General features: G+C 37.5%; 1 protein-coding gene across 5 annotated transcripts in view; it reads right to left on the bottom strand.

Moving 5' to 3' along the window:
- The window catches only part of LOC126237400 (uncharacterized), a 192283-nt gene extending 168859 nt beyond the window's left edge, over positions 1-23424 (bottom strand). For 4 of the 5 annotated variants that reach the window (XM_049947495.1, XM_049947522.1, XM_049947504.1 and 1 more), the window contains exon 1: positions 23170-23424. In XM_049947495.1, coding sequence (XP_049803452.1) covers positions 23170-23217 — 48 coding nt within the window. In that variant the 5' untranslated portion in view covers positions 23218-23424. Of the gene's footprint in view, positions 1-9519; positions 9663-23169 lie in introns of all 5 variants that reach the window. The other variant, XM_049947513.1, reaches the window with a different exon arrangement.
- Positions 23425-24469: the final 1045 nt, after the last annotated feature.

Genomic DNA, 24469 nt, shown 5'->3' with positions numbered 1-24469 from the left:
TTCTACGGAATCCAAACTGATCTTCCCAGAGTTCGGCTTCTACCAGTTTTTCCATTCGTCTGTAAAGAATTCGCGTTAGTATTTTGCAGCTGTGACTTATTAAACTGATAGTTCGGTAATTTTCACATCTGTCAACACCTGCTTTCTTCGGGATTGGAATTATTATATTCTTCTTGAAGTCTGAGGTTATTTCACCTATTTCATACATCTTGCTCACTAGATGGTAGAGTTTTGTCAGGACTGGCTCTCCCAAGGCCGTCAGTAGTTCTAATGGTATGTTGTCTACCCCCGGGGCCTTGTTTCGACTCAGGTCTTTCAGTGCTCTGTCAAATTCTTCATGCAGTATCGTATCTCCCATTTCATCTTCATCTAGATCCTCTTCCATTTCCATGATATTGTCCTCAAGAGCATCGCCCCTGTATAGACCCTCTATATACTCCTTCCACCTTTCTGCTTTCCCTTCTTTGCTTAGAACTGGGTTTCCATCTGAGCCCTTGATATTCATGCAAATGGTTCTCTTTTCTCCAAAGGTCTCTCTAATTTTCCTGCAGGCAATATCTATCTTAACCCTCATGAGATAAGCCTCTACATCCTTACATTTGTCCTCTAGCCATCCGTGCTTAGCCATTTTGCACTTCCTGTTGATCTCATTTTTGAGATGTTTGTATTCCCTTTTTACCTGCTTCACTTACTGCATTTTTGTATTTTCTCCTTTCATCAATTAAATTCAGTATCTCTTCTGTTACCCAAGGATTTCTACTAGCCCTTGTCTTTTCACTACTTGATCCTCTGATGCCTTCAGTATTTCATCTTTCAAAGCTACCCATTCTTCTCCTACTGTATTTCTTTCCCCTGTTCTTGTCAATCATTCCCAAATGCTCTCTCTGAAACTCTACAACCTCTGGTTCTTTAAGTTTATCCAGGTCCCATCTCCTTAAATTCCCACCTTTTTGCAGTTTCTTCAGTTTTAATTTACAGTTCATAACCAATTGATTGTGGTCAATGTCCACATCTGCCCCTGGAAATATCTTACAATTTAAAACCTGGTTCCTAAATCTCTGTCTTACCATTATATAATCTATCTGATACCTTTTAGAATCTGGTAACTAAATATATTTTTTTTCTTTTACGCGGAAATTTATTCAGGCATTAATGAGTTAATATGTAAGGTGTGCATACCCGCAGGAAGTGGTAATAGGGTAGCAGAGTATACGTAGCATGAACATGTGGCTTTTTAGGATAGAACGAGTCCCCCACAGGTCCAATAAGGTATGTTACAATTTCAGACAGGGAAGGATACTAACCCCATTAATTAAACAGAGTAGCATTCATCGTGGTAGATTGGAGAAAGTAAATGTTGATATAGTACTTGTTAACTATGGGAACGGCTATTGAAAGGTCCCAAAACTAGTCTCACTTACAAATGGTGACAATTTCTACCTAATATAAGGGACAAAATTATTGGTGAGATCAGACATTAACAGCAACAAAATTCTAAATTCTGACTGGAATGTATGTTGCACAGATAGGCAGAGGACCAGTGTGGAGATGTTATTATAGCTGTGAAAAAATGTGATAATATCTAATATTATTTAGCATTCAGAATGCTAAATAATTTTGGTGAATGTAAGTGTTAAAGGTGGATTAAACAGTGTCATAGGATACTTTTATATGCCAGCTGCCTCAGGAGCAGTAGTGGTGGAACATCTGAGAGGAAACTTTGAGAATATTTTGCATAAATTTCCTGGTCCTGTTTTAGTATTAGGTGGAGATTTCAACTTATCACGTACAGACTGGGTGACTCAAATGATTAAGGTGGATTGTAGGGACAGGGAACTATGTATCTTTTTCTTGTTCAAAAGTTACCTTCAGCAGCTAGTCAAAGAACCAGCATGTGGAACATCTCCTGGCCACCAAGAGGCCAGAACTTTACCACAAAGTTAGCAGAGAAAAGGGGTTCGGTGACCACAAGGCCCTTACAGTGTCACTGGATACAGTTGTAAACAGCAGTATAAAGATAGGTAGGAATACATTTCTGCTTAGAAAGAGCAACACGAAACAGATTTCAGCTGACCAGTGCAGTCAATATGAAAATTTCATCTTCAGCACTGGCAATGTTGAGCACCAATGGGCAATGTTCCAAGAGGGGTTTACAATGCACTTTAGACAAGTATGTGCTAATCAGAGTTGTGAGGAAAGGGAAAGACTCATCGTGGTTCAACAGTTGGGTTAGAAAGCTGCTACAAAAGTAAAGAGAGATTCACTGCAAATTTAAACACAGCCAAAGCCTGATAGATCAACAAACACTGAATGATGCCAAAATTAGCGTAAGTAGACCCATGCTTGAAGCATTCAGTCAATTTGAAAGTAAAATTATACTTATTTACCTGATAGAAAATTGTAAGAAATTTTGGTCTTATGTTAAACATAGACACTGTGACCATAACAGCATCAAAACAGAACATTACACAGTGAAGGCTGAAGTACTAAATATTTTTTTCCAGAAGTGTTCCACTGAGGAAGACTGCACTGTAGTTCTTCCTTTAAAACCGAGCGAGGTGGCGCAGTGGTTAGACACTGGACTCGCATTCGGGAGGACGACGGTTCAATCCCGCGTCCGGCCATCCTGATTTAGGTTTTCCGTGATTTCCCTAAATCACTCCAGGCAAATGCCGGGATGGTTCCTCTGAAAGGGCACGGCCGACTTCCTTCCCCATCCTTCCCTAATCCGATGAGACCGATGACCACGCTGTCTGGTCTCCTTCCCCAAACCAACCAACCAATCTTCCTTTAAACCACTGCACAAAACCTCAAAATGAAAGATAATGGCCGGCTGATGTGGCGAGCAGTTCTAGGCACTTCAGTCTGGAACCGCACTGCTGCTACGGTCGCAGGTTCGAATCCTACCTCGGGCATGGATGTGTGTGATGTCCTTAGGTTAGTTAGGTTTAAGTAGTTCTAAGTCTAGGGGACTGATGACCTCAGATGTTAAGTCCCATTGTGCTTAGAGGCATTTGAACCATTTTTGAAAGATAATGAAATAAGCGACCACAGGATAGAAAAGCAACTGAAATCACTCCACAAAGGAAAGGCCACTGTACCTGATGGAATACCAATATGATTCTATACAGAGTAGATGAAAAAACTCACCCCTCTTCTATCAGCCATATACCATATGTTGCTGGAGGAGCAAAGCATTGCTAATAACTGGAAAAAGCACAGGTCATTCCCACTTTAAAGAAGGGTTGTCAAACAAGATGCACAAAAGTAAAGCCCAAATCTTTGATGTTGGTCTGTTGTAGAATTTGGAATATGTTTTATGCTTGTGTATTATGACATTTCTGGAGGCAGAAAACCTCCTCTGTAGGAGAAGTGAGTTCTGGAAACAGTGATCATGTGAAATCCAGCCCACTCTGTTCATCAATGAGATCCAGATGCACAGGTATATGATATGTCCCTTGACTTCTGGAAGGCATCCAGTACAGTTCCACACTGCCACCTAGTGAACAAAGTATAAGCATTCAGTACATAAGAACAGCTGTGTGACTGAATTAAAGTGTTTCTAGCACACACAACACAGCACGTCATTCTCAATGAAAAGAAATTTTCAGATGTAAAAGTAATTTTGAACATACCCAAAGGAAGTGTTTTAGCACCATTAATTTCCAAAATATGTATATATAAATGACATAGTGGATAACGTTGGAAGTCCCATTAGGTTTCTTGCAGATGATGCTGTTTGTACAGAGAAGTTGCAATGCCAGAAAATTTAGCAAAATGCAGGGAGACCTGCAGAGGATCGATGCTTGGTAGAGGTATTGGCAGTTGACACACAACATAAACTAATGTAACATATTGCACATAAATAGGCAGAAAGGCCTATTATTATATAATCACACATCTGTAGAACAATCTGTGCAAGCGGCCACAACCATAAAATGGTTAGGAGTATGAGTACGCAGTGATTTAAAGTGGAATGACCACAAAAAACTAACTGTAGGTAAGGCAGATGCCAGACAGATTCATTGGAAGAATTCCAAGGAAATTAAGTCCAACTGCAAAGGAGATTGCTTACAAAACTCTCATTTGACCAATACTAAAATAATGCTTGTCAGTCTGGTATCTGAACTAAATACAAATGATGGAGGGAACAGAGAAGATCCAAAGAACAGCAGTGTGTTTTGTTATAGATTCATTTAGTAAGAGTGAAAACATCATGGAGATTCTCAGCCAACTCTAGTGGCACACACTGAAAGAGGGGTGTTTTGGGTCACAGGGTGTTCTACTGTTAAAAGTTTTGGGAGCATACATTCCTAGAAGAGTCAACCAATTTATAGCTTTCTTCTAACACACAACTCACAAAAGGAAAATGTAGGTGCAATATGAGAGATTTGAGATCATGCAGAGGCTTACCAACAACCTTTCTTCTTGCAGACCATTTGCGACTGGAAAAGGTGGAAGCGATAGTGATACACAAAGTCCCCACTGGCATAAACACTGTAATGTAGTTGCAGAGTATAGATGTTGATGTAGATTTAAAACACTGCATTCAAGTTTCTTTCACAGTCAACGTTCAAGTGGATACAGAGAGTTTTGAGAAGTCAGGTGCAGCATTCCTGTGTTGGTCACAGAACAGCACATCATTTGATTTCAGTAAAAGTGTGATTGGTAATACAGATAACAGCCATATCGACATGTATCATATTGATACACAGCATTCTTAGGTACAAATGTTTTTGCAGGAATGTTCTGAAAGAGACACACACTGAAACCGTATAATGCATGCATTTTTCAAAGCACTCAGTGGAGAACTTCTATAGATACATCATGGGAGTATTGGATTATTTATCATATTTATTAGCACATAGAATCCAAACTAAAGAACCAGTTATGAGAGCAGGGTTATTAACAAGTACTAACATTTCATGCAGGGAGTATGTTTATTAAGTACACACAGTAGTACATATGGAGCTGAATTGCCTGCCTCAGAGGAGATTAAATTCCAATACTTACATGTAAGTCAGTCCTAGAACATCCCAGAAATCACATGTGTTAAATAAGAAATAATTGCAGGAGGCAGGAACAGAACTTTTAACTTGCATAACTGCCAGCCAGTGGCTATAATCTGAACATCACCATGGGTGAAGCACAACACTCAGTACTGATACTCCTCCACACTGTTTTGGAGTTCAAAACAATTTCCTGGATCTGGAATCTAGTCACTGGACCTACATATGGCAGTGATGATGAATCCTCACATTCAGGTTATCTCATCAATGCTCAGCCGCTGTGACATTCAAATGAAGTTACTTCCATTAAGGCATTGCAGCCATGAAGCAGGTCTCCATGTTCTTGTATTGCCACCCAATATTTCTGGTCTGCATCTCAGAACCGTGATAAGACTTCATATGAAGGACACAGAAGATGTTTCTGAATGTTTATGTACTCAATGTAGTGTAATCTTTCTCAGTTTCATAGGTGACATCTGAGAAGTAATATAGGATTTGGTATGGGCCAAAACAGCATTTTAATCATTTTTCTGATGGCCCACTATACTTCGTATGTGTAAAAATCCATACTAAGTCATCTTGGTTGTGCATTATAGGTCCATGTATGGCATCATGATGTTCACAGTTCCTATGTTAGGCATCCAAGATCCATGTGCATACCAGTTGTCTTGCTTCTTGAGTTCTGATCATGAGCTTTGTGACAATCATCCTGAGCATTGTGAGGTTGAAACGGGAAGAAGGTGTCCATAATTGTCCGCAAATCAGGAAAAATGATGTGAGACTTGTAGTGTCTTACCTTGCTGTGTTGTATGCAAATGTCACAACAGTCAGTATATTATATCAGTCTCTCTGTTTGACAAGTACATTGTCATAATAACTACCAAAGACATATTAAAACATTATGTAAGGCTATTCATCTTTGGGGGAGCAGGGTCCTGTCATCCTGTAGATACTCCTGTTCTGTGATACTGTGAAATTATTTCTAACACCAACTCTGAATGAAATTTCCAGAGATAACAACACCTGGTGCTACATACTTCAGACTAAATACTCTACAAGAATCTTAGTGATTTCTAGATTTTTGGTAGTCAATACAGCCTTACTGACACTGTAGTGGATTGTTGCTGTTACCTAAAGGCCAAAGACTTGTTTACTGCAGTCCTCCATGCTAGTTGATCTGTGCAAGCCTCTTCATCTCCACGTAACCATTGCACCCTACATGCAATGGAAATTGCTTACAGTAACTATGCTTTGGTTTTCATCGACAATATTTAACCACCCACATTTCTCTCCACTTTGAAATCGCCTAACACTTGATGTCTCTTCTATCAACCAATCACCTCTTTTAGTTACGCTGTGCCATAGATGTATTTTCTCTCCAATTTGATGAAGTACATCTGAATCACTTTCTTGATCTACCCAAGAATTTAAGCTAGAATACATATATTGAATTCCTATCAAATAAACTAAGCAGTTATGCATTTGCAACACAAATACTAGCAAATTCCACTAACTTGAGTACACAAACAATTGCTTATCATAGTTATTTTGAATCTGTCATTTGATATGGGATAATATTCTGGGGAAGTTCAAGCAGTGTATCTCGAATACTGAAACTGCAAAAGAAAATTATCCAATACACGTGTACTGCACAGCAAATAGAGTCTTGTCACAAATTATTTCAGAAACTACAAACAACTGTTCCCTCCATATACATTTATGAAATTAAAATCTTCCTACACGGCAAACAAAAATTATTTGAGGAGAATCAATTTAACCATACATATAACACAACAAATAAAAATAATTTTATGTTACCTACAGAACAGTTGAAATTATATGCATGGACTCCACAGTATATGGGAATAACAATACATAACAAGTTAATGGGCAAAAGCATATTTAATATGGAGCCAGAAATTTTAAAAATGAGGCTACAGCAGATTATGTGGGGGAAATGCTTTTATTCAACAGAAGAACTCATAGAGAATGAAATGATAATTTGAGCAAGGGGTAATTAAGTGTAATATTTTATTGTATGTTGTTGTTGTGGTCTTCAGTCCTGAGACTAGTTTGATGCAGCTCTCCATGCTACTCTATCCTGTGCAAGCTTCTTCATCTCCCAGTACCTACTGCAGCCTACATCCCTCTGAATCTGCTTAGTATATTCGTCTATTGGTCTCCCTCTATGATTTTTATCATCCACGCTGCCCTCCAATACTAAATTGGTGATCCCTTGATGCCTCAGAATATGCCCCACCAACTCATCCCTTCTCCTAGTCAAGTTGTGCCACAAATTTCTCTTCTCTCCAATTCTATTCAATACCTCGCCATTAGTTACGTGATCTACCCATCTAATCTTCAGCATTCTTCTGTAGCACCACATTTCGAAAGCTTCTATTCTCTTCTTGTCCAAACTATTTATCGTCCACGTTTCACTTCGATACATGGCTACACTCTATACAAATACTTTCAGAAACGACTTCCTGACACTTAAATCTATACTCGATGTTAACAAATTTCTCTTCTTCAGAAACGATTTCCTTGCCATTGTCAGTCTACATTTATATCCTCTCTACTTCGACCATCTTCAGTTATTTTGTTCCCCAAATAGTTAAACTCATTTACTGCTTTAAGACTCTCATTTCCTAATCTAATTTCCACAGCATCACCAGATTTAATTTGACTACATTCCATTATCCTCATTCTGCTTTTGTTGATGTTCATCTTATATCCTCCTTTCAAGAAACTGTCCATTCCGTTCAGCTGCTCTTCCAGGTCCTTTGCTGTCTCTGACAGAATTACAATGTCATAGACGAACCTCAAAGTTTTTATTTCTTCTCCATGGATTTTGATTCCTACTCCGAATTTTTCTTTTGTTTCCTTTACTGCCTGCTCAATATACAGATTGAATAACATCGAGGATAGGCTACAACCGTGTCTCACTCCGTTCCCAACCACTGCTTCCCTTTCATGTCCCTCGACTCTTATAACTGCCATCTGGTTGCTGTACAAATTGTAAATAGTCTTTCGCTCCCTGTATTTTACCCTTGCCACCTTCAGAATTTGAAAGAGAGTATTCCAGTCAACATTGTCAGAAGCTTTCTCTAAGTCTGCAAATGCTAGAAACGTAGGTTTGCCTTTCCTTAATCTATTTTCTAAGATAAGCCGTAGGGTCAGTATTGCCTCACGTGTTCCAACATTTCTACGGAATCCAAACTGATCTTCTCCGAGGTCGGCTTCTACCAGTAATTCCATTCGTCTGTACGGAATTAGTGTTAGTATTTTGCAGCCGTGGCTTATTAAACTGATAGTTATGTAATTTTCACATCTGTCAACACCTGCTTTCTTTGGGATTGGAATTATTATATTCTTCTTGAAGTCTGAGGGTATTTCGCCTGTCTCATACATCTTGCTCACCAGATGGTATAGTTTTGTCAGCACTGGCTCTCCCAAGGCCATCAGTAGTTCTAATGGAATGTTGTCTACTCCCGGGGCCTTGTTTCGACTCAGGTCTTTCAGTGCTCTGTCAAACTCTTCACGCAGTATCTTATCTCCCATTTCGTCTTCGTCTACATCCTCTTCCATTTCCATAATATTGTCCTCAAGTACATCGCCCTTGTATAGACCCTCTATATACTCCTTCCACCTTTCTGCTTTCCCTTCTTTGCTTAGAACTGGGTTTCCATCAGAGCTATTGATATTCATGCAAGTGGTTCTCCTTTCTCCAAAGGTTTCTCTAATTTTCCTGTAGGCATCATACATTTCATCAATCTCTTCATCATCTGCCTAGCTAGTTGGCATATATACTTGTACTACTGTGGTTGGTGTGGGCTTCGTATCTATCTTGGCCACAATAATACGTTCCCCATGCTGTTTGTAGTAGCTTACACGCATTCCTATTCATTATTAAACCTACTCCTGCATTAACCCTATTTGATTTTCTGTTTATAACCCTGTAGTCACCAGACCAGAAGTCTTGTTCCTCCTGCCACCAAACTTCACTAATTCCCACTATATCTAACTTTAACCTATCCATTTCCTTTTTAAAATTTCTAACCTACCTGCCCGATTAAGGGATCTGACATTCCATGCTCCGATCCATAGAATGCCAGTTTTCTTTCTCCTGATAACAACATCCTCCTGAGTGGTCCCCGCCTGGAGATCCAAATGGGGGACTATTTTACCTCCAGAATATTTTACTCAAGAGGACGCCATCATCATTTAACCATACAATAAAGCTGCATGCCCTCAGGAAAAATGAATGTATGTATGTATGTATGTATGTATGTATAACAAAATTGTATTATTTTTATGTAGCTGTGGAGTGATTTCAGTTGCTTTTCTATCCTGTGGTCGCTTATTTCATTATCTTTCAAAAATGGTTCAAATGGCTCTAAGCATAATGGGACTTAACATCTGAGGTCATCAGTCCCCTAGACTTAGAACTACTTAAACCTAAGTAACCTAAGGATATCACACACATCCATGCCCGAGGTAGGATTCGAACCTGCGACCGTAGCAGCAGTGCGGTTCCAGACTGAAGTGCCTAGAACCGCTCGCCACATCAGCCGGCCATTATCTTTCATTTTGAGGTTTTGTGCAGTGGTTTAAAGGAGGAACTACAGTGCAGTCTTCCTCAGTGGAACACTTCTGGAAAAAAATATTTGGTACTTCAACCTTCACAGTGTAATGTTCTGTTTTGATGCTGTTATGGTCACAGTGTCTATATTTAATATAAGACTAAAATTTCTTACGATTTTCTATCAGGTAAATAAGTATAATTTTACTTTTAAATTGACAGAATGCTTCAAGCATGGGTCTACTTACGCTAGTTTTGGCACCATTCAGTGTTTGTTGATCTATCAGGCTTTGGCTGTGTTTAAATTTGCAGTGAATCTCTCTTTACTTTTGTAGCAGCTTTCTAATCCAACTGTTGAACCACAATGAGCCTTTCCCTTTCCTCACAACTCTGATTAGCACATACTTGTCTAAAGTGCATTGTAAAACCCTCTTGGAACATTGCCCATTGGTGCTCAACATTGCCAGTGCTGAAGATGAAATTTTCATATTGACTGCACTGGTCAGCTGAAATCTGTTTCTTGTTGCTCTTTCTAAGCAGAAATGTATTCCTACCTATCTTTATACTGCTGTTTACAACTGTATCCAGTGACACAGTTGTGTGCTGTTCATTCACCAGTTAAATTTAATACCTTGTATGTTCCTAATGGCCATTGCATTTTTACCTCGTTGTCTCTCTCCTGTCTTGACAGTTGCATTTCTCAAAATTGCATATTAATCTATTTGTTTTTCTTTAGACGATGTATGTTGTTGCATAATGCTCCCTCTGAAACTATCAACACCCACTGATTCTTTCAGCTTATCTAGTCCAACTGTCTTCATTTCCAAGCTCTCTGAATTTTTTTTTATAATTAATTTGCATTTCATAACTAATAAATTATGGGCAGAGTATTTATCTGCTGTTAGAAATGTACTGCAGCTTACAATTTAGTTTACAAATTTTCATCTTACCATTATATAACTCCTCTGAAACCTACTAGAGTTTCCAAGTATCTTCAACATATACAACCGTCTTCCATCATTCTTAAACCAAGCATTAGTAATCACTGAATTGTGCGCTGTGCAAATTTCTATTATTCCTTCATCCCAGTCTTTATTCCTACACTTGAATTTCAGTTCACCGTCACAATTAAAGTTACATTTCCCCTAACATACTGAATAATTTCTTTTCTCCAATCATATACATTTTCAGTCTCATCTCCTGTGGAGCTAGCAGACATATATCCTTGTACATGTGTGTGTTTGGGATGGCTCTGATGTTCATTACACTTTTGTAAATATAAAAAATGTCTAGTTACATTGTGGTTAGGAGTCCACATCAATCTGCAGATGTCCTTGTAACTGGCTGGTCAAGCCAGTATGAGGAAGCTGAGAGATTATCATCTCTAATAGGAAAGTGTCTAGTGTGGCACTGTGGTGTTGAAACCAACCTTTGGAATGAACACACATTTCCTTTTGTGTGTAAAATTTAATTAAACAACAGTAATTCCCTCATGGTGGTTTTTCCCCATTTAATAATAGTTTTGTGCATGTACAAAACATCTGTTACTCGCAACTGACAACATTTTTGTGGAAACAATCTTTGTATTTATGAAAATTAAAGCTTTTTAGGAACATAAAAAATTTAAGCATACACTTCATCCCAAGGTTTCTTTTCAGAAAATAAAAGTAAAGTAGTACATGTCATACAATTTGAAAACAAATATGGAGACTTGTAAACATGCAAATCAAAGCAAGGGATATATTAATGGAAAATTCACAAGAACTAGCAAATTTTGTGAATGAATACTTTTCAGGTATTGCAGAGAAGCTGTAACAAAATGTCTCTAAAACAGCTGTAGTGCACACAATAAATTAGACAGCCAGCAGAATGATGGTGTACCCCACAACAGAGCAAAAAGTCAGGAAGACAAAAAAATTAAAAAAAAAAAAAAAAAGAAAACAAGAAATCAGGAAGCCCAGATGAGATTCCAGTAATTCTTCTGGAGTCAATGAAAGTGTCTGATTCCACCTGTCTACTTTGACCTGTGACATAAGGGTGCTGTGATGTGTGATGTCATTACAGCACAGAGTTGGCTGTGTTTATAGAAGTCGTCTTGTGTTTGATGGTACCTTCTAGTGGTGTGTATGTATGTGCTGAGTGTAATGTGTTCTACTGGGTTCATTTGAACCACGGTGTTGGATGTGTGAAATCATTGGCAGTGTTTGTGTGTGTCTGTGTGGGGGTTTAGGGAGTTGGGTGGCCGACTTAGTTTGCAGTGCCGGAATTTGTTGATGGTAAGTAATTGTTTTTTTGGGTCTATTCTTCTCACGTTGTGATGTTTTGTGTATTTCTGGTGCACTGAATGTGTTTTAATTTATGTAGCGATCTTGGGGTTTTGGATTTTTTGAGGTGTTCTGGTTTTGCTTTTATTTTTCGATTTTTCGTAGTTGAAGGTGTTGGTTTTCTTGGTATCAATAGTTGTAATTGATCTTTATACATCACGGGAAGTGACCGATTCCAATTTTTTGTAATTTTAGTTGTAGGTGTTGGTGTTTTGGTATCGTCAGCTGTGGTTGACCTATATAAGTCAAGGGAAGTGTCAGATCATGTAGGTTTTGTCAGTGTAGTGGAATGTTGTATTCCCCCCCCCCCCCCCCCCCCCCCATCATTTTATTTGTTTCGGGATCATGGTGATTTTTTTTTTCCTACTATTATATTTCGCTCATCCCTACCCTAAAACCCCCAGTTTCCTGCAGTTGTCCCATTAATTTGATCATATTTTTGGAGGGAAATGTTATTGTCTTATTTATATGTATTTCAGTGATGTCATAGGCGCCATATTGGAGACGCTTAGAACAGTCATTTCTGCCATATTGATGACATCATGGGTCAAAGCACAAAGGTGTAATCAGACATTTCGGCAATCCACTCTTCTGAAGGCACGAATGGACAGCAAACAAACTCTGTTAACAATCATAATACATGAGCTTTGGTTCAGATATTTTTCCAATGGATCTAATGCACACAAGAGTTGTACCCCTAGTAAAGAAACATTAATGTGGAAAATACTGAAAACTAATGGCCAGTTTTGCTACTCACGTTATTCCAAAAAATAACAGAACTAATCATGAATGACAGATTAATCAGTTACATCAACTTTCTTAACAAAGCACAGTTTGACTTCCAAGGGAGCAGAAGTACAATACTGGTTATAACAGAGTTCACAAAGGTGGCACTTAAAGCTCTCAGCTAGTATGACTATGATACAGGCATATTTATAGATCACCACAAATTTTGACACTGTTGACCATACACACTGTAAAATGTAGTAGTAGGACTAGATACATGAGAAGTAGTTAATATCCAAACAGCAGAAAAGGGCCATAAGAATAAGAACTAAGAGCAATATGCAGCCTCTCATAAAATGATATGTAAACAATTCAGGAGTGAAAGTAACAGCTCACCAAACAAAGAAAACACTGAGTCTACAACTACATCTGTAGACTGCAAACCACTGTGAACTGTGCAGCAGAGGGTACGCCCCACTGTACCAGTTATTATGGTTTCTTCTCATTCCATTCCCGCATGGAGCACAGGAAGAATGATTCTTTAAATGCCTCTGTGCATATTGTAATTAACCTAATCTTGTGCTCAAGATCCATATATGGGGGTTGTAACATATTCCTAGTCAGCATTTAAAGTCGGTTATTGAAACTTTGTTGAGTAGGTTTTCTCAGGACAGATGATGTCTGTCTTCAACAGTCTGTCAGTTCAGTTTCTTCAGCATCTCTGGGGCACAATTCCACATATCAGGCAAACCTCTGACCATTCATGCTGCCCTTCTATGTATATATATTCCACATCTCCCATTAGTTCTATCCGGTATAGATTCCACACACTTCAGCAATATTCTAGAATGGGTCACGAGTGATTTCTACGCAATCTCCTTTGTGGACTGATCGCATTTCCCCAGTATTCTACAAATAAACTGTTCTCTACCATCTGTTTTACCCACAACTGAGCCTATGTGATCATTCTATTTCATTTTTCTAGAAAGTTTTATACCCAGATATCTGTAAGAGTTGGCTGATTCCAGCTGTGACTCATTGATATTATAATCACAAATTTTTTTATGTGCACAGTTTTACATTTTTGATCATTTAAAGCAAGTTGCCAATCTTTTCATCACTTTGAAACCTTATCATGAACTGAGGGAATATTTGTGCAGCTTCTTTCAAACAGTATTAACAGCATCACCTGCAGAATGTCTGAGATAATGATGAATTGTATGCAAGGTCATTAGTATACAACATGATTCAAAGCTTGCAGTGCATCATGTGAGAAAAGGGTAAGTTGCGTTTTGGAAAATTAGTGGTTTTGGAATCTATGCTTGTTGACAAAACCAATCTGTTCAAGATACCTAATTATGTTTGAGCTAAGAATATGTTCTGAGATTCTACATCAAATTGATGTCAAGGATACCGGATGATAGTTTGCTTCTACTACCCTTCCTGTAGATTTGTGTGATCTGTGCTTTCTTTCAACTACTGGCACGATTTTTGTTGGATGGATCTATGTTAGATTATAGTTAGAAGGGGGGGGGGGGGGGAGCGTAACTTAGCCGAAAATTCAGTATAGAGTTTGAGGGTTCCTTCGGGTCCTGGAGCTTTCTTCAATTTTAACAATTTCAGTTGTTTCTCAACACCACCAATACTAATACTTGTTTCATTCATTCATTCATTTTAATCTACACAAAAAAGAACTTACCTAAAGTAAAATGCAGAGCAAATATACATTGCAATACAGCACTAGGACAAACAGGTGTATCTATATGTCCTACCACAGACTGTCAAAATCAGTTAACAATTATGAACTTATGGGCCACAAATTATTTAACAAACTTCCACAAGCTATACAAAAATTACCAGAGCAACAATACAAACACTTTATGACTGGTTAGTTATAAACCCATTCTACAGTATACAGGATTTCATTACCTGTGATATTAAACTGTAAAGTTAATAACAATTCTATTCTTTTGTAGCATGTACTGTATCGTATTATGTGTATGACTTTGTCTATTGCTGTAATGGCTTAAAGACAATAAAATTATTATTATTATTATTATTATTTATGAATTCTCCCAATAACGGAAGACATTAAGCAAATGACATTAAGCAAATGACAATCAACTTTTTTTCTGGTTCTTCTTGTTGCTCCAATAGATCTTCATTCTTTTTGAGAAGGCTTGCTTTCGCTCTTCTGACCACTTCGGTCTGTACTGTTTTTGTTTTGGTTGCTCTGGTAAAACTTTCCACTTCTCTACTTTGTGCTTAAAAGTATCTCTGTCTGAAATATCGGTTGCTGTTATATCCGCGTTGGTGAGGTCTTTTCTAACTTCGATCATCCAAGGTGTTGAAGCTTTAAGTGAGGTTACGTAATTTATTAGCTTTCTGGTCAAACGGTTTTCTGGTAATCTGCTAAGATGACCAAAGAATTTCAGTCGCCTTTTCTTAAAATCAATTTCTATGTTTGAAAACTTTTCTGTTGTTTTGATTGTTTGCAGTCTGTAGCCATCTTTAGTCTGTCTCACTCCTAAAATTTTCCTAATGATTTTTCTCTCTTCTTTTTTGATGTCTTCGAGTTCTCGCTTTCTGTTCAGTACTAGTGTTTCACTTGCATAGAGGACTGTTGGTTTTATGACGGTATTGTAATGCCGAATTTTAGTTTGTCTTGACAAGGATTTCTTGTTGTAGAGGTTGTGGACTAACCAGAATGCTTTTTTGACTTTTTGTAAACGATTTTGCTGTGATACTATTTCTTGGCCTGTTGGTTCAATGTATTCTCCGAGGTACTTAAAATACGGGATTCTATTGATTTTGCCATATTTTGTTTTTAAGCTTGCAATTTCTACTTTTGAACATAGGAATTCAGTTTTTTCAAATGAGATTTGTAGCCCAACTTTCTCAGCACATTCTTTGAGTGTGTCAATCTGTTTAATGGCGGTCTGCTCATCCTCCGCTAGTATTGCTAGATCATCTGCAAAAGCGAGGTATGGAATGTAAAGATTGTTTTTGGAAAAGCCAAGTGAAATTGGTTTCCAACACTCATTTTTCCGTAGTTGTTTCTCCCATTCCTCCATAACTTTGTCAAGAACGATGTTGAACAAAAGAGGAGAGAGTCCATCGCCTTGTCTCACACCTGTCTGAATGCCGAAGGGCTCCGAAATTTCTCCCATGAATTTTATTTTAGACTTCGTGTCAGTTAGTGTTTGTTTTATTAGTTCTCGTGTCTTGTAATCTAATCCCCTTTCTTCTAAAATTTGAAATAATGAGGGTCTATCTATTGAATCGTATGCTTTCTTAAAGTCTACAAATGTGCATACTAATGGCTTTTGTCTGAGAGCTCGCATTTTGACTACGGTTTTGAGGTTAAAAATTTGTTCTGGGCATGACCTGTTTGTTCTAAATCCTGCTTGGTATTCAGATAATTTTGATTCTAGTTGTTCTTGTGTTCTCTTCAGGAGACAGGCTGACAAAATTTTATAGGTGACTGGTAAAAGCGAGATCCCTCTATAGTTGTTCACATCTGATTTGTCACCCTTTTTGTGTAGTGGGTGAATTAGTGCGATCTTCCAGTCATCTGGGATTTTTTCGGTTTGCCAAATATTTTGGATAATGTGTGTGATTTCTCTGAGTGAATTTGGACCTAAATTTTTCAGGAGTTCAGCTACAATTCCATCTTCACCTGATGCTTTGTTATTTTTAAGCTTGCAGTTGTCCCTGTTTCTTTAGAAGTTTTTTTGACAGTGACTGTAGCGTCCCTCTCATTGTGAACTGTTCTTTTGGATAAATATTTCTAGTGCATGGCCAACTATTCTTCTAAACCTGGGCCATAGTTCCTTTACAAGCTCCTGTCCTGTGCGGAAAGTTTCTAATTCCTCAGTTACATATATCACTACTGCTGTTTTATTATTATTATTATTATTTCAGTTGTACAAGGACTAAACTGGAGCACTTTTCCTGGATTTTCCTTTGTAAAGGGACATTTGAAAGTGGAGCCACCAATTTCAGGTTTTGCTTTGATTCCCTCCGTCTCAGTTCCTGTCTTATTCACGAGTGAATGGTTACTTAACTTTGGTACCACTAAAAGCCTTTACATATGACCAGAATTTCTGTGGGTTCTGTAAAAAAGCATTTGACAATATTTTCCTACAGTAGTAATTAAAGGCTTCTCACACTGCTCTCTTGACAGCCACACACATTTAATTAGCATCTCTCTACTCATGCTTTGTTTTACACATATATTATGCAGTTGTCCCTGTTTCTTTAGAAGTTTTTTTGACAGTGACTGTAGCGTCCCTCTCATTGTGAACTGTTCTTTTGGATAAATATTTCTAGTGCATGGCCAACTATTCTTCTAAACCTGGGCCATAGTTCCTTTACAAGCTCCTGTCCTGTGCGGAAAGTTTCTAATTCCTCAGTTACATATATCACTACTGCTGTTTTATCTAGTTTACTGAACATATAACAAAAGACTGCTATAAATTTGAACTTTTGGCCAAAAGGACATCTTAAAAGTAGAAAACACACACACAATCATGCAACCACAACCCACACACACATGACCACTGTCTATGGAACATGTGTTTTCTACTTTAGGAGGGGAACTTTTGACTGAAAGCTTAAATGTACAGCACTCTTTTTGTTGTGCCTGTGTGTGACTTGATGTCTCCTCTACATGACAAGTACAAATCTGTCCTTTTCACAATATTGTTGTTATTCCACCATGGATTTTACATTGTTTGATCCCAATGAACATACATACCTTTCTATTTGTTTTAGTTATCCTCTGTACACTGGTAATCATGTTGCCACAACCGTGTCATGGCCCCTTGTACCAGTTTTGATGTGGACTACCTCAAAGACGTTATGTCTATTTGTTGGCATTAGATCTAATATATTTCCATTATGAGTAGTGCTCCAAACTATCTGTTATAGATAGTTTACTGAGAAGCACTTCATAATGTTTCACGGGATGTATTGTCAAGCTCATCACCAACAAAACTGTAATGCTCTCAACTATTACTGGATGATTAACGTCTCAACTGATTCTTGTGATTGAGGAACTTACATAGAAGCAAAATGAAGTTCTCTGTTACATGTGGAGGTGAGTCTGGTGGGCAACAGGAGGATTCTATTACTATTTTACATCCACCTCTGATACTGAGTCTTGTCCAAACATTCCCCCACACAGCTCCAGCTTCAATTTCTATCTCGGTGGATTTGAGTTTCTTGTCTACTGCAACAAATACACCAACTCCATTGGCCTCCTCCAGCTTTGTCAACAGACAAATATTTTGTCTTTCTTGTGTGCTTGCCAATGACAATGCTTCCAGTATTCAGTGAGTTGTTACTTTCACTCATAAATTAATCAAAAAACTGGATATACTTATGACACCAACTGATTCTATGTATCAATCTGTTGTGCATCATATAGACACAGGTATGGAAATTGTATATGTAGGTGGATATAAGCTTTCGGCAAATGTAAGTAGAGACACTATAGAGAGAGGAGTTGCCATATATGTTAAAATCTGTCATAATGTGAAAAATTTGGAAACTAAAAAATTTTGTGTAGAGCAACATACAGAAGCATGTGCATGTGAGCTTAAACTGAATAATTGCGCTTTTATAACTGTAGCCTTGTATAGGTTCCCACTGGGAAATTTTCAACTATTTTTGAAAAACTTGGATTCCTTGTTGTGCTATTTGTCAGACAGAGGAAAGCATATTATTGTTTGTGGGGATTTCAATGTAGATTTTCTGAAAGAGTCCGATAGAAAGCTTGATCTTGTATTACTTGGTTCTTTCAATTTGACATCAGTTATTGATTTTTCTACTCGGGTGGTACAGGAAAGCAGCACACTTTTAGATAATAAGAAGATGGCATCTGTTCTTTCGGACATGTCCAAAAGAACAGATGCCATTGGTGACCATGCAGCTCTCTAGAATGAAATTACAATTAAATCAATACCATTAGCTGCTGATGGGCGTTGATAGATCATGTTTTCACAAACCAAGATAAATTTATTCAAATAAAAACTTTTCCTGTTAAAAATGGTCTGTCTGATCATGATGCACAGCTACTTACAGTATATGATATAGCTCCATATAGTAATGCAAAACAGTCCTCCAAATTAGTGCATTCAATTAATGATTTAACAAATCAAAAGTGTAGCGAAAGCTTGAAACAGTTAGGCTGGGATGAGGTGTACAGGGAACATGATGCTAGTTTAAAATTTAACGTATTTTGTGATACCTTTGTGAGTATATCTGAAAACAGTTTCCCTAAGAAAACAGTGAAATTAATTGTAAGAAAACATGTAAAAAGCCATGGCTTACTAAAGGGATGAAAATATCTTGTACACAGAAAAGGGAAATGTGTCTTATAGCTAGGAGGAGTGCTGATGCTGAAACCCTGAAACAGTGAAACATTATGAAAACTACTGCACTGTATTAAGAAAAGTTATTAAAAAGTCCGAGGGAAACAGGGCAACTGAGAGCACAGGAATACTGTATTTCTATCAAACAGAATGAAAAGTTTGTTAACAAAAAGTCAGAAGTAGAAAATTTTTTAATAATCATTTTTTAAGTGTTGCAGAGAAAATAGGATCCAGCTATTCATTAGAAAATGCAAGGCAGTATATGGAAGAGGCAGTACCCACGCAATTTGTAAAATTGAATGGCTCTGAGCACTATGGGACTCAACTGCTGTGGTTATCAGTCCCCTAGAACTTAGAACTACTTAAACCTAACAAACCTAAGGAAATCACACACATCCATGCCCGAGGCAGGATTCGAACCTGCGACCGTAGCAGTCCCACGGTTCCGGACTGCGCGCCTAGAACCGCGAGACCACCGCGGCCGGCTGTAAAATTGAAATTCAACCCAATTCTCCTACTGAAATTAGGAAAATGATAAAGTCACTTAAAAGTAAAAGATCATATGGAATTGATTGCATTTCCAACAGAGTACTAAAAGCTTGTTCCCAACAAATAAGTACGGTTCTCAGCCACATATGTAGTAGTTTACTGAAACGGGGCATTTTTCCAGATAGACTGAAATATTGTTAAACAATTGCACCAAAAAGGGGATAGATCTGATGCTAACAACTACCGCCCAATCTCACTTCTGACAGCTTTATCCAAAATTCTTGAAAAAGTAATGTATTCAAGAGTAGTATCACATATTTGTAAAAATGAAGTACTAACAAAATGTCAATTTGCTCTTCAGAAACGCTCTTCAACAGAAAATGTTATATATGCTTTCACTGATCAAATATTAAATGCATTGAATAACCGAACATCACCCATTGGGATATTTTGTGATCTCTCAAAGGCTTTGATTGTGTGGATCATGAAATTTTTCTAGATAAGCTTAAGTATTGTGGTATGAGTGGAACAGTGCACAAATGATTTAATTCATACTTAACTGGAAGAATGCAGAAGGTTGAAATTAACAGTACAGATTGTCTGCAAAAACCAGCAGAGTCTTCTAACTGGGGAGGTATCAAGAATGGTGTCCCACAGGGTTCAGTCTTGGGTCCCTTAGTGTTCTTAATATATATTAATGACTTGCCACTCTATATTCACGAAGATGCAAAGCTAGTTCTTTTTGCTGATGATACAAGTATAGTAACCACATCCAAAAAGCAAGAATCAGCTGAGGAAATTGCAAATAATGTCTTTCAGAAAATTATTAAGTGTTTCTCTGCAAATGGACTCTCACTAAATTTTGAAAAAACACAGTTTATACAATTCTGTGCAGTAGATGGCATAACACCATTGATAAATATAGGCTATGAACAGAAGTCTGTTGCTAAGGCAGGAATACTCAAAATTTCTGGGTGCTTTCCTATGGCATCATATTTTGGGGCAATTCATCATTAAGAGAGACAGTATTCATTGCACAAAAGCATGCAATCAGAATAATAGCTGGAGCCCACCCAAGATAATCTTGCAGACATTTATTTAAGGAACTCAGGATATTTACAGTACCTTCGCAATACATATATTCACTTATGAAATTTGTCACTAATAACCCATCCCAATTAAAAAATAAAAGCAAAGTGTATAGCTACAACACTAGAAGAAAGGATGATCTTCACTATTCTGGAATAAATCTCACTTTGGCACAGAAAGGGGTGAATTTTTCTGCCACAAAAATCTTTGGTCATTTGCCAAATAGTATAAAAAGTCTGACAGATAGACAACCAACATTTAAAAGCTAATTAAAAGAATTTCTGAATGACAACTCCTTCTACTCAATAGATGAAGAAACAAGGATTAATATATGATGTACGTATGTGCATATAAAGAAAAAAATTATTACATCTCTCACCAACAATTTTGCACATGATCACAGGAGGAGAGCCAATTTGGACTTACATTTATGAAAGAAACACAAACAAAATGCTTAATACAAAATTGTTAAGCCTTTCGTGGCCACTTGTTGACAAACTGCCTATTGGCTTCTGTCTCGGGTTCTTCGGCTGATGTTCATCTAATGATTTTACTGCATTTTCTATAAGGGAAATTTAAAATAAAAATAAATATAAATAATACATTGTCCAAGGAGATGAAAGAGTTCATTAAAACATATATCATAAGGAAAGTGCTGGCAGAATGTAAATAATTTAAGAGTAAAGAAGATCACTCACCAAATAGTAGAAGGGTGGACACAAAAACAGAATGAGAGCTTTCCTAGGTATTGCGCAAATGCTTCAATGAGCTAAGCTAGCAAAGTTTTTACTTTTTTGTGTCCCTGTTGATGACTCAATAGGAAGATGAGGAGACTGGGATGGACAGAGATTGGAGGGGGGGGGGGGGCAGGGGAGAGGGAGATTAGAAGATACATCCAATTCCCGTGCATATTAGAAACATTTTCTTTTCCATTTACCCATACTGAGATACAGCAATGCATGACCGGATACAGTTGTTAGTAGTAGTAGTAGTAGTAGTAGTAGTAGTAGTAGTGGTAGTGGTTGTGGTAATAATAATAATAATAATTATTATTATTATTATTATTGCGGGTTTGCCCAAATCAGTGGATAAGATACAATGTAGAACACATGTAGAAAAGTGATATCAAAGCTTGATGGCAAAGAAAGTTTCATTATTACATCACATTTATTCAGTAAATCACTGATTAAGTATGGAGCACCAAAGGGCTATTTTGAGGGGGGTCTTCATTCTTCCTTCTTTATACTGGTGATGTAAATGACTTTATTAAAGAAAAAAAAGTATTTGCAGATGAAACCATTATTTTAATTACAGCTGCTGAAAATATTTATGGAATCAGCAGCAGATGCTTCAGTGTCTGATTACTGGCTGTTTTTGACAAAATAAGATCATATAGCAGAAACTTTTCATTAATTTCTACTCTTCCCCACTAACACAAAAATGTGATACAATATCATGTCTTACACCCTATACCTGATGTTAAACATTCTAGGAATAGAACCACAAAACAATTTAAAATGGGACTATCATGTGAAAGCCCTTGAAACAAAGCTGTCAAAGGCTAGTTATGCTCTTTGTGTCCTAAACCAACGTACAACAGGTCAACAGTGATTCAGTCATATTATGAATACTTTCAATCATTACTTCAATACATGCTCATCTGTGGAAACTCAGCCCCAGTAAAATCTCTTTAGGATAAAGAGCAAAGCTATCACGACTATCTGCAGCTTAAAGAAACTTGTAGACATTTCACCCAGCTGAAAATGAGCCTGCCAAGCCTTCACTTATACTGGCATCTCTTAAACTTAACTGGGGCCTTATGACAAAATAAATATGACTACTGTAGCCACAAAGTAAGAAACAGCTGTAATGTCTCAATCTAGAACAACATAGTGTCAGTAAAGTATTTCAGGCATAGCAGTTACATTATTAATTAGTCTACCTAATGATTTAAAACAGAAGCGACGTAAAAATTCGTTCAAATATTTGTCATTTCTGATGGAGCAATGCCGTTGCTCAGTAAAAGAATTCTTTAATTATAAAACATTGCTTTTGTGTACCGAATTACGGATACTGTTATAGAACAGTGCTTTTGTATAGCGAATTACGGATACTTTCAACTATTTAAATGGCACTGTTTGTTACTTACGACTAATTTACAAATTTCGGCTTGTTCCATCACCCTGTCTCAACTTTGTTTTGTTCTGTGTTCAGTACACTATTTACGTATGTAATGGATCACAATTGACCAATAACTGATGACGATGCCGGGGCTATTCACTCTTGATTCCACTTAAAAGTATTCGTTAACCGTGGTGCCTTCCAGTTGATGTTACAATAGGGGGCAACTGACTTAAACACAATTCATTTAGGAATCGGGGAAACTGGGGGAATGGAACTTATTCGCGAAGGTAACATCATACTTTCTTAAATTAAATATTTTATTTTTTTCTTTGACTTATACATTTTGTCACGTTTGTACTAAACACGAGATAATATACAAGATACACAAAACGGCAAATTGAAGTATCTGTGCAACTTACAATATGAGAGTAAGATCTTTACTAACTTACAGCGTGCACTTCAATTTCTAGAACAAAATTAGTAACTTTCCTGCGCATTTTGGTGTTCTTCCGTGGTACTAGTCAATAGACTTTTTTCTAATATAACGGTAATTTTGAGATGTGCGTATCATTCTTCTCGGCACAAACGTCTAGGCGTGTATTTTTCGGAAAATGTTGGTATTGATCAGCACTACATGATGTCAGTTAACACAATGTTTACACATTATTGTCCACAGTGTGCTCCGTCACTACCAGTGCGCTCAATACTCAACTATTAAGATCTTTGATTTTCTCGGCAGACCAAAGCGTTATCCATTTATCGCTCGCTATGGGATGCGCCTGCCTGTTATGTCTACCAGAGAATTGGTTGCTTTTATTGATTTATTTTGGCTTCTAGCCACAATAATTTAAATAAAATGACAGAGCAGTGTAACAGACATACAACTGTGATCTGATACACTGCGGAGAGGAGACATTTATAAATGTGTTTACAGAATACAATAATGATACTTAGTCCATGAGCATACTGGATACAACTGACAGTAAACAACGTGTTTGTGTGAAAGATGGTAAATCAGTCTCCGTAGTAAGATCGACAATCATCACTCTTTGTAGATTTGTATATCGTCTTTAGTTATAAACTTGGCAGGGACCAAGTCTCGAGCGTTCCTGCAAAAGTTGACACCGCCGGTCTCATAACGCTTGCATTGAAAGAGAATGTGATTGACATCACAAATTGTGGCGCCATCACATTGACAATGAGGTGCCCACAATGCTCCGATCCGATGTAAGTGGGCGGATAATGATCCATGATTAAGACGCCACACAATAAGTGATATTATTTTCCATGAGAGTTCGAACTTCACAAACCATAACTGTCTTGCCATGTTTGGCTGTATACCGGCATAACTTTCATCCTGTAGTTTGTTCACCATCAGTGCATACCACTTGCCACGAAAGAAGCGCTTGTCGTTTGATTTGCAAAAAGTAGTCTGTGTATGGGAGTTTGATGTTCATAGGTCTTCCGTTACTAATCGCATCTTTTGTTAGTTAGTGTGCTTTGTCATTGGATGCCAGAATGTGATTTGATCCAAACCAGTTCTACAACATGACCAGTCTTTTTTGCTTGATAATAGTTATCTACTATGTCTAGGGTACATATACAAGTTCCTTTGTTCCATTTCCGGTAGCAAATAGAGTTTAGGACGCTTTGCGCGTCAGTAAATACTAGTGCTTTCGAGGTTTATAGAGAGCATATGTATTTTATTGCCTATAGCGAATGTTTCAACGAGAAATGTAGAAGCGTCGC

This window comes from Schistocerca nitens, chromosome 1, assembly GCF_023898315.1.
Source record: "Schistocerca nitens isolate TAMUIC-IGC-003100 chromosome 1, iqSchNite1.1, whole genome shotgun sequence".
In the NCBI taxonomy this organism is placed as follows: domain Eukaryota; kingdom Metazoa; phylum Arthropoda; class Insecta; order Orthoptera; family Acrididae; genus Schistocerca; species Schistocerca nitens.
This window is presented reverse-complemented; position numbering and strand designations above follow the sequence as displayed.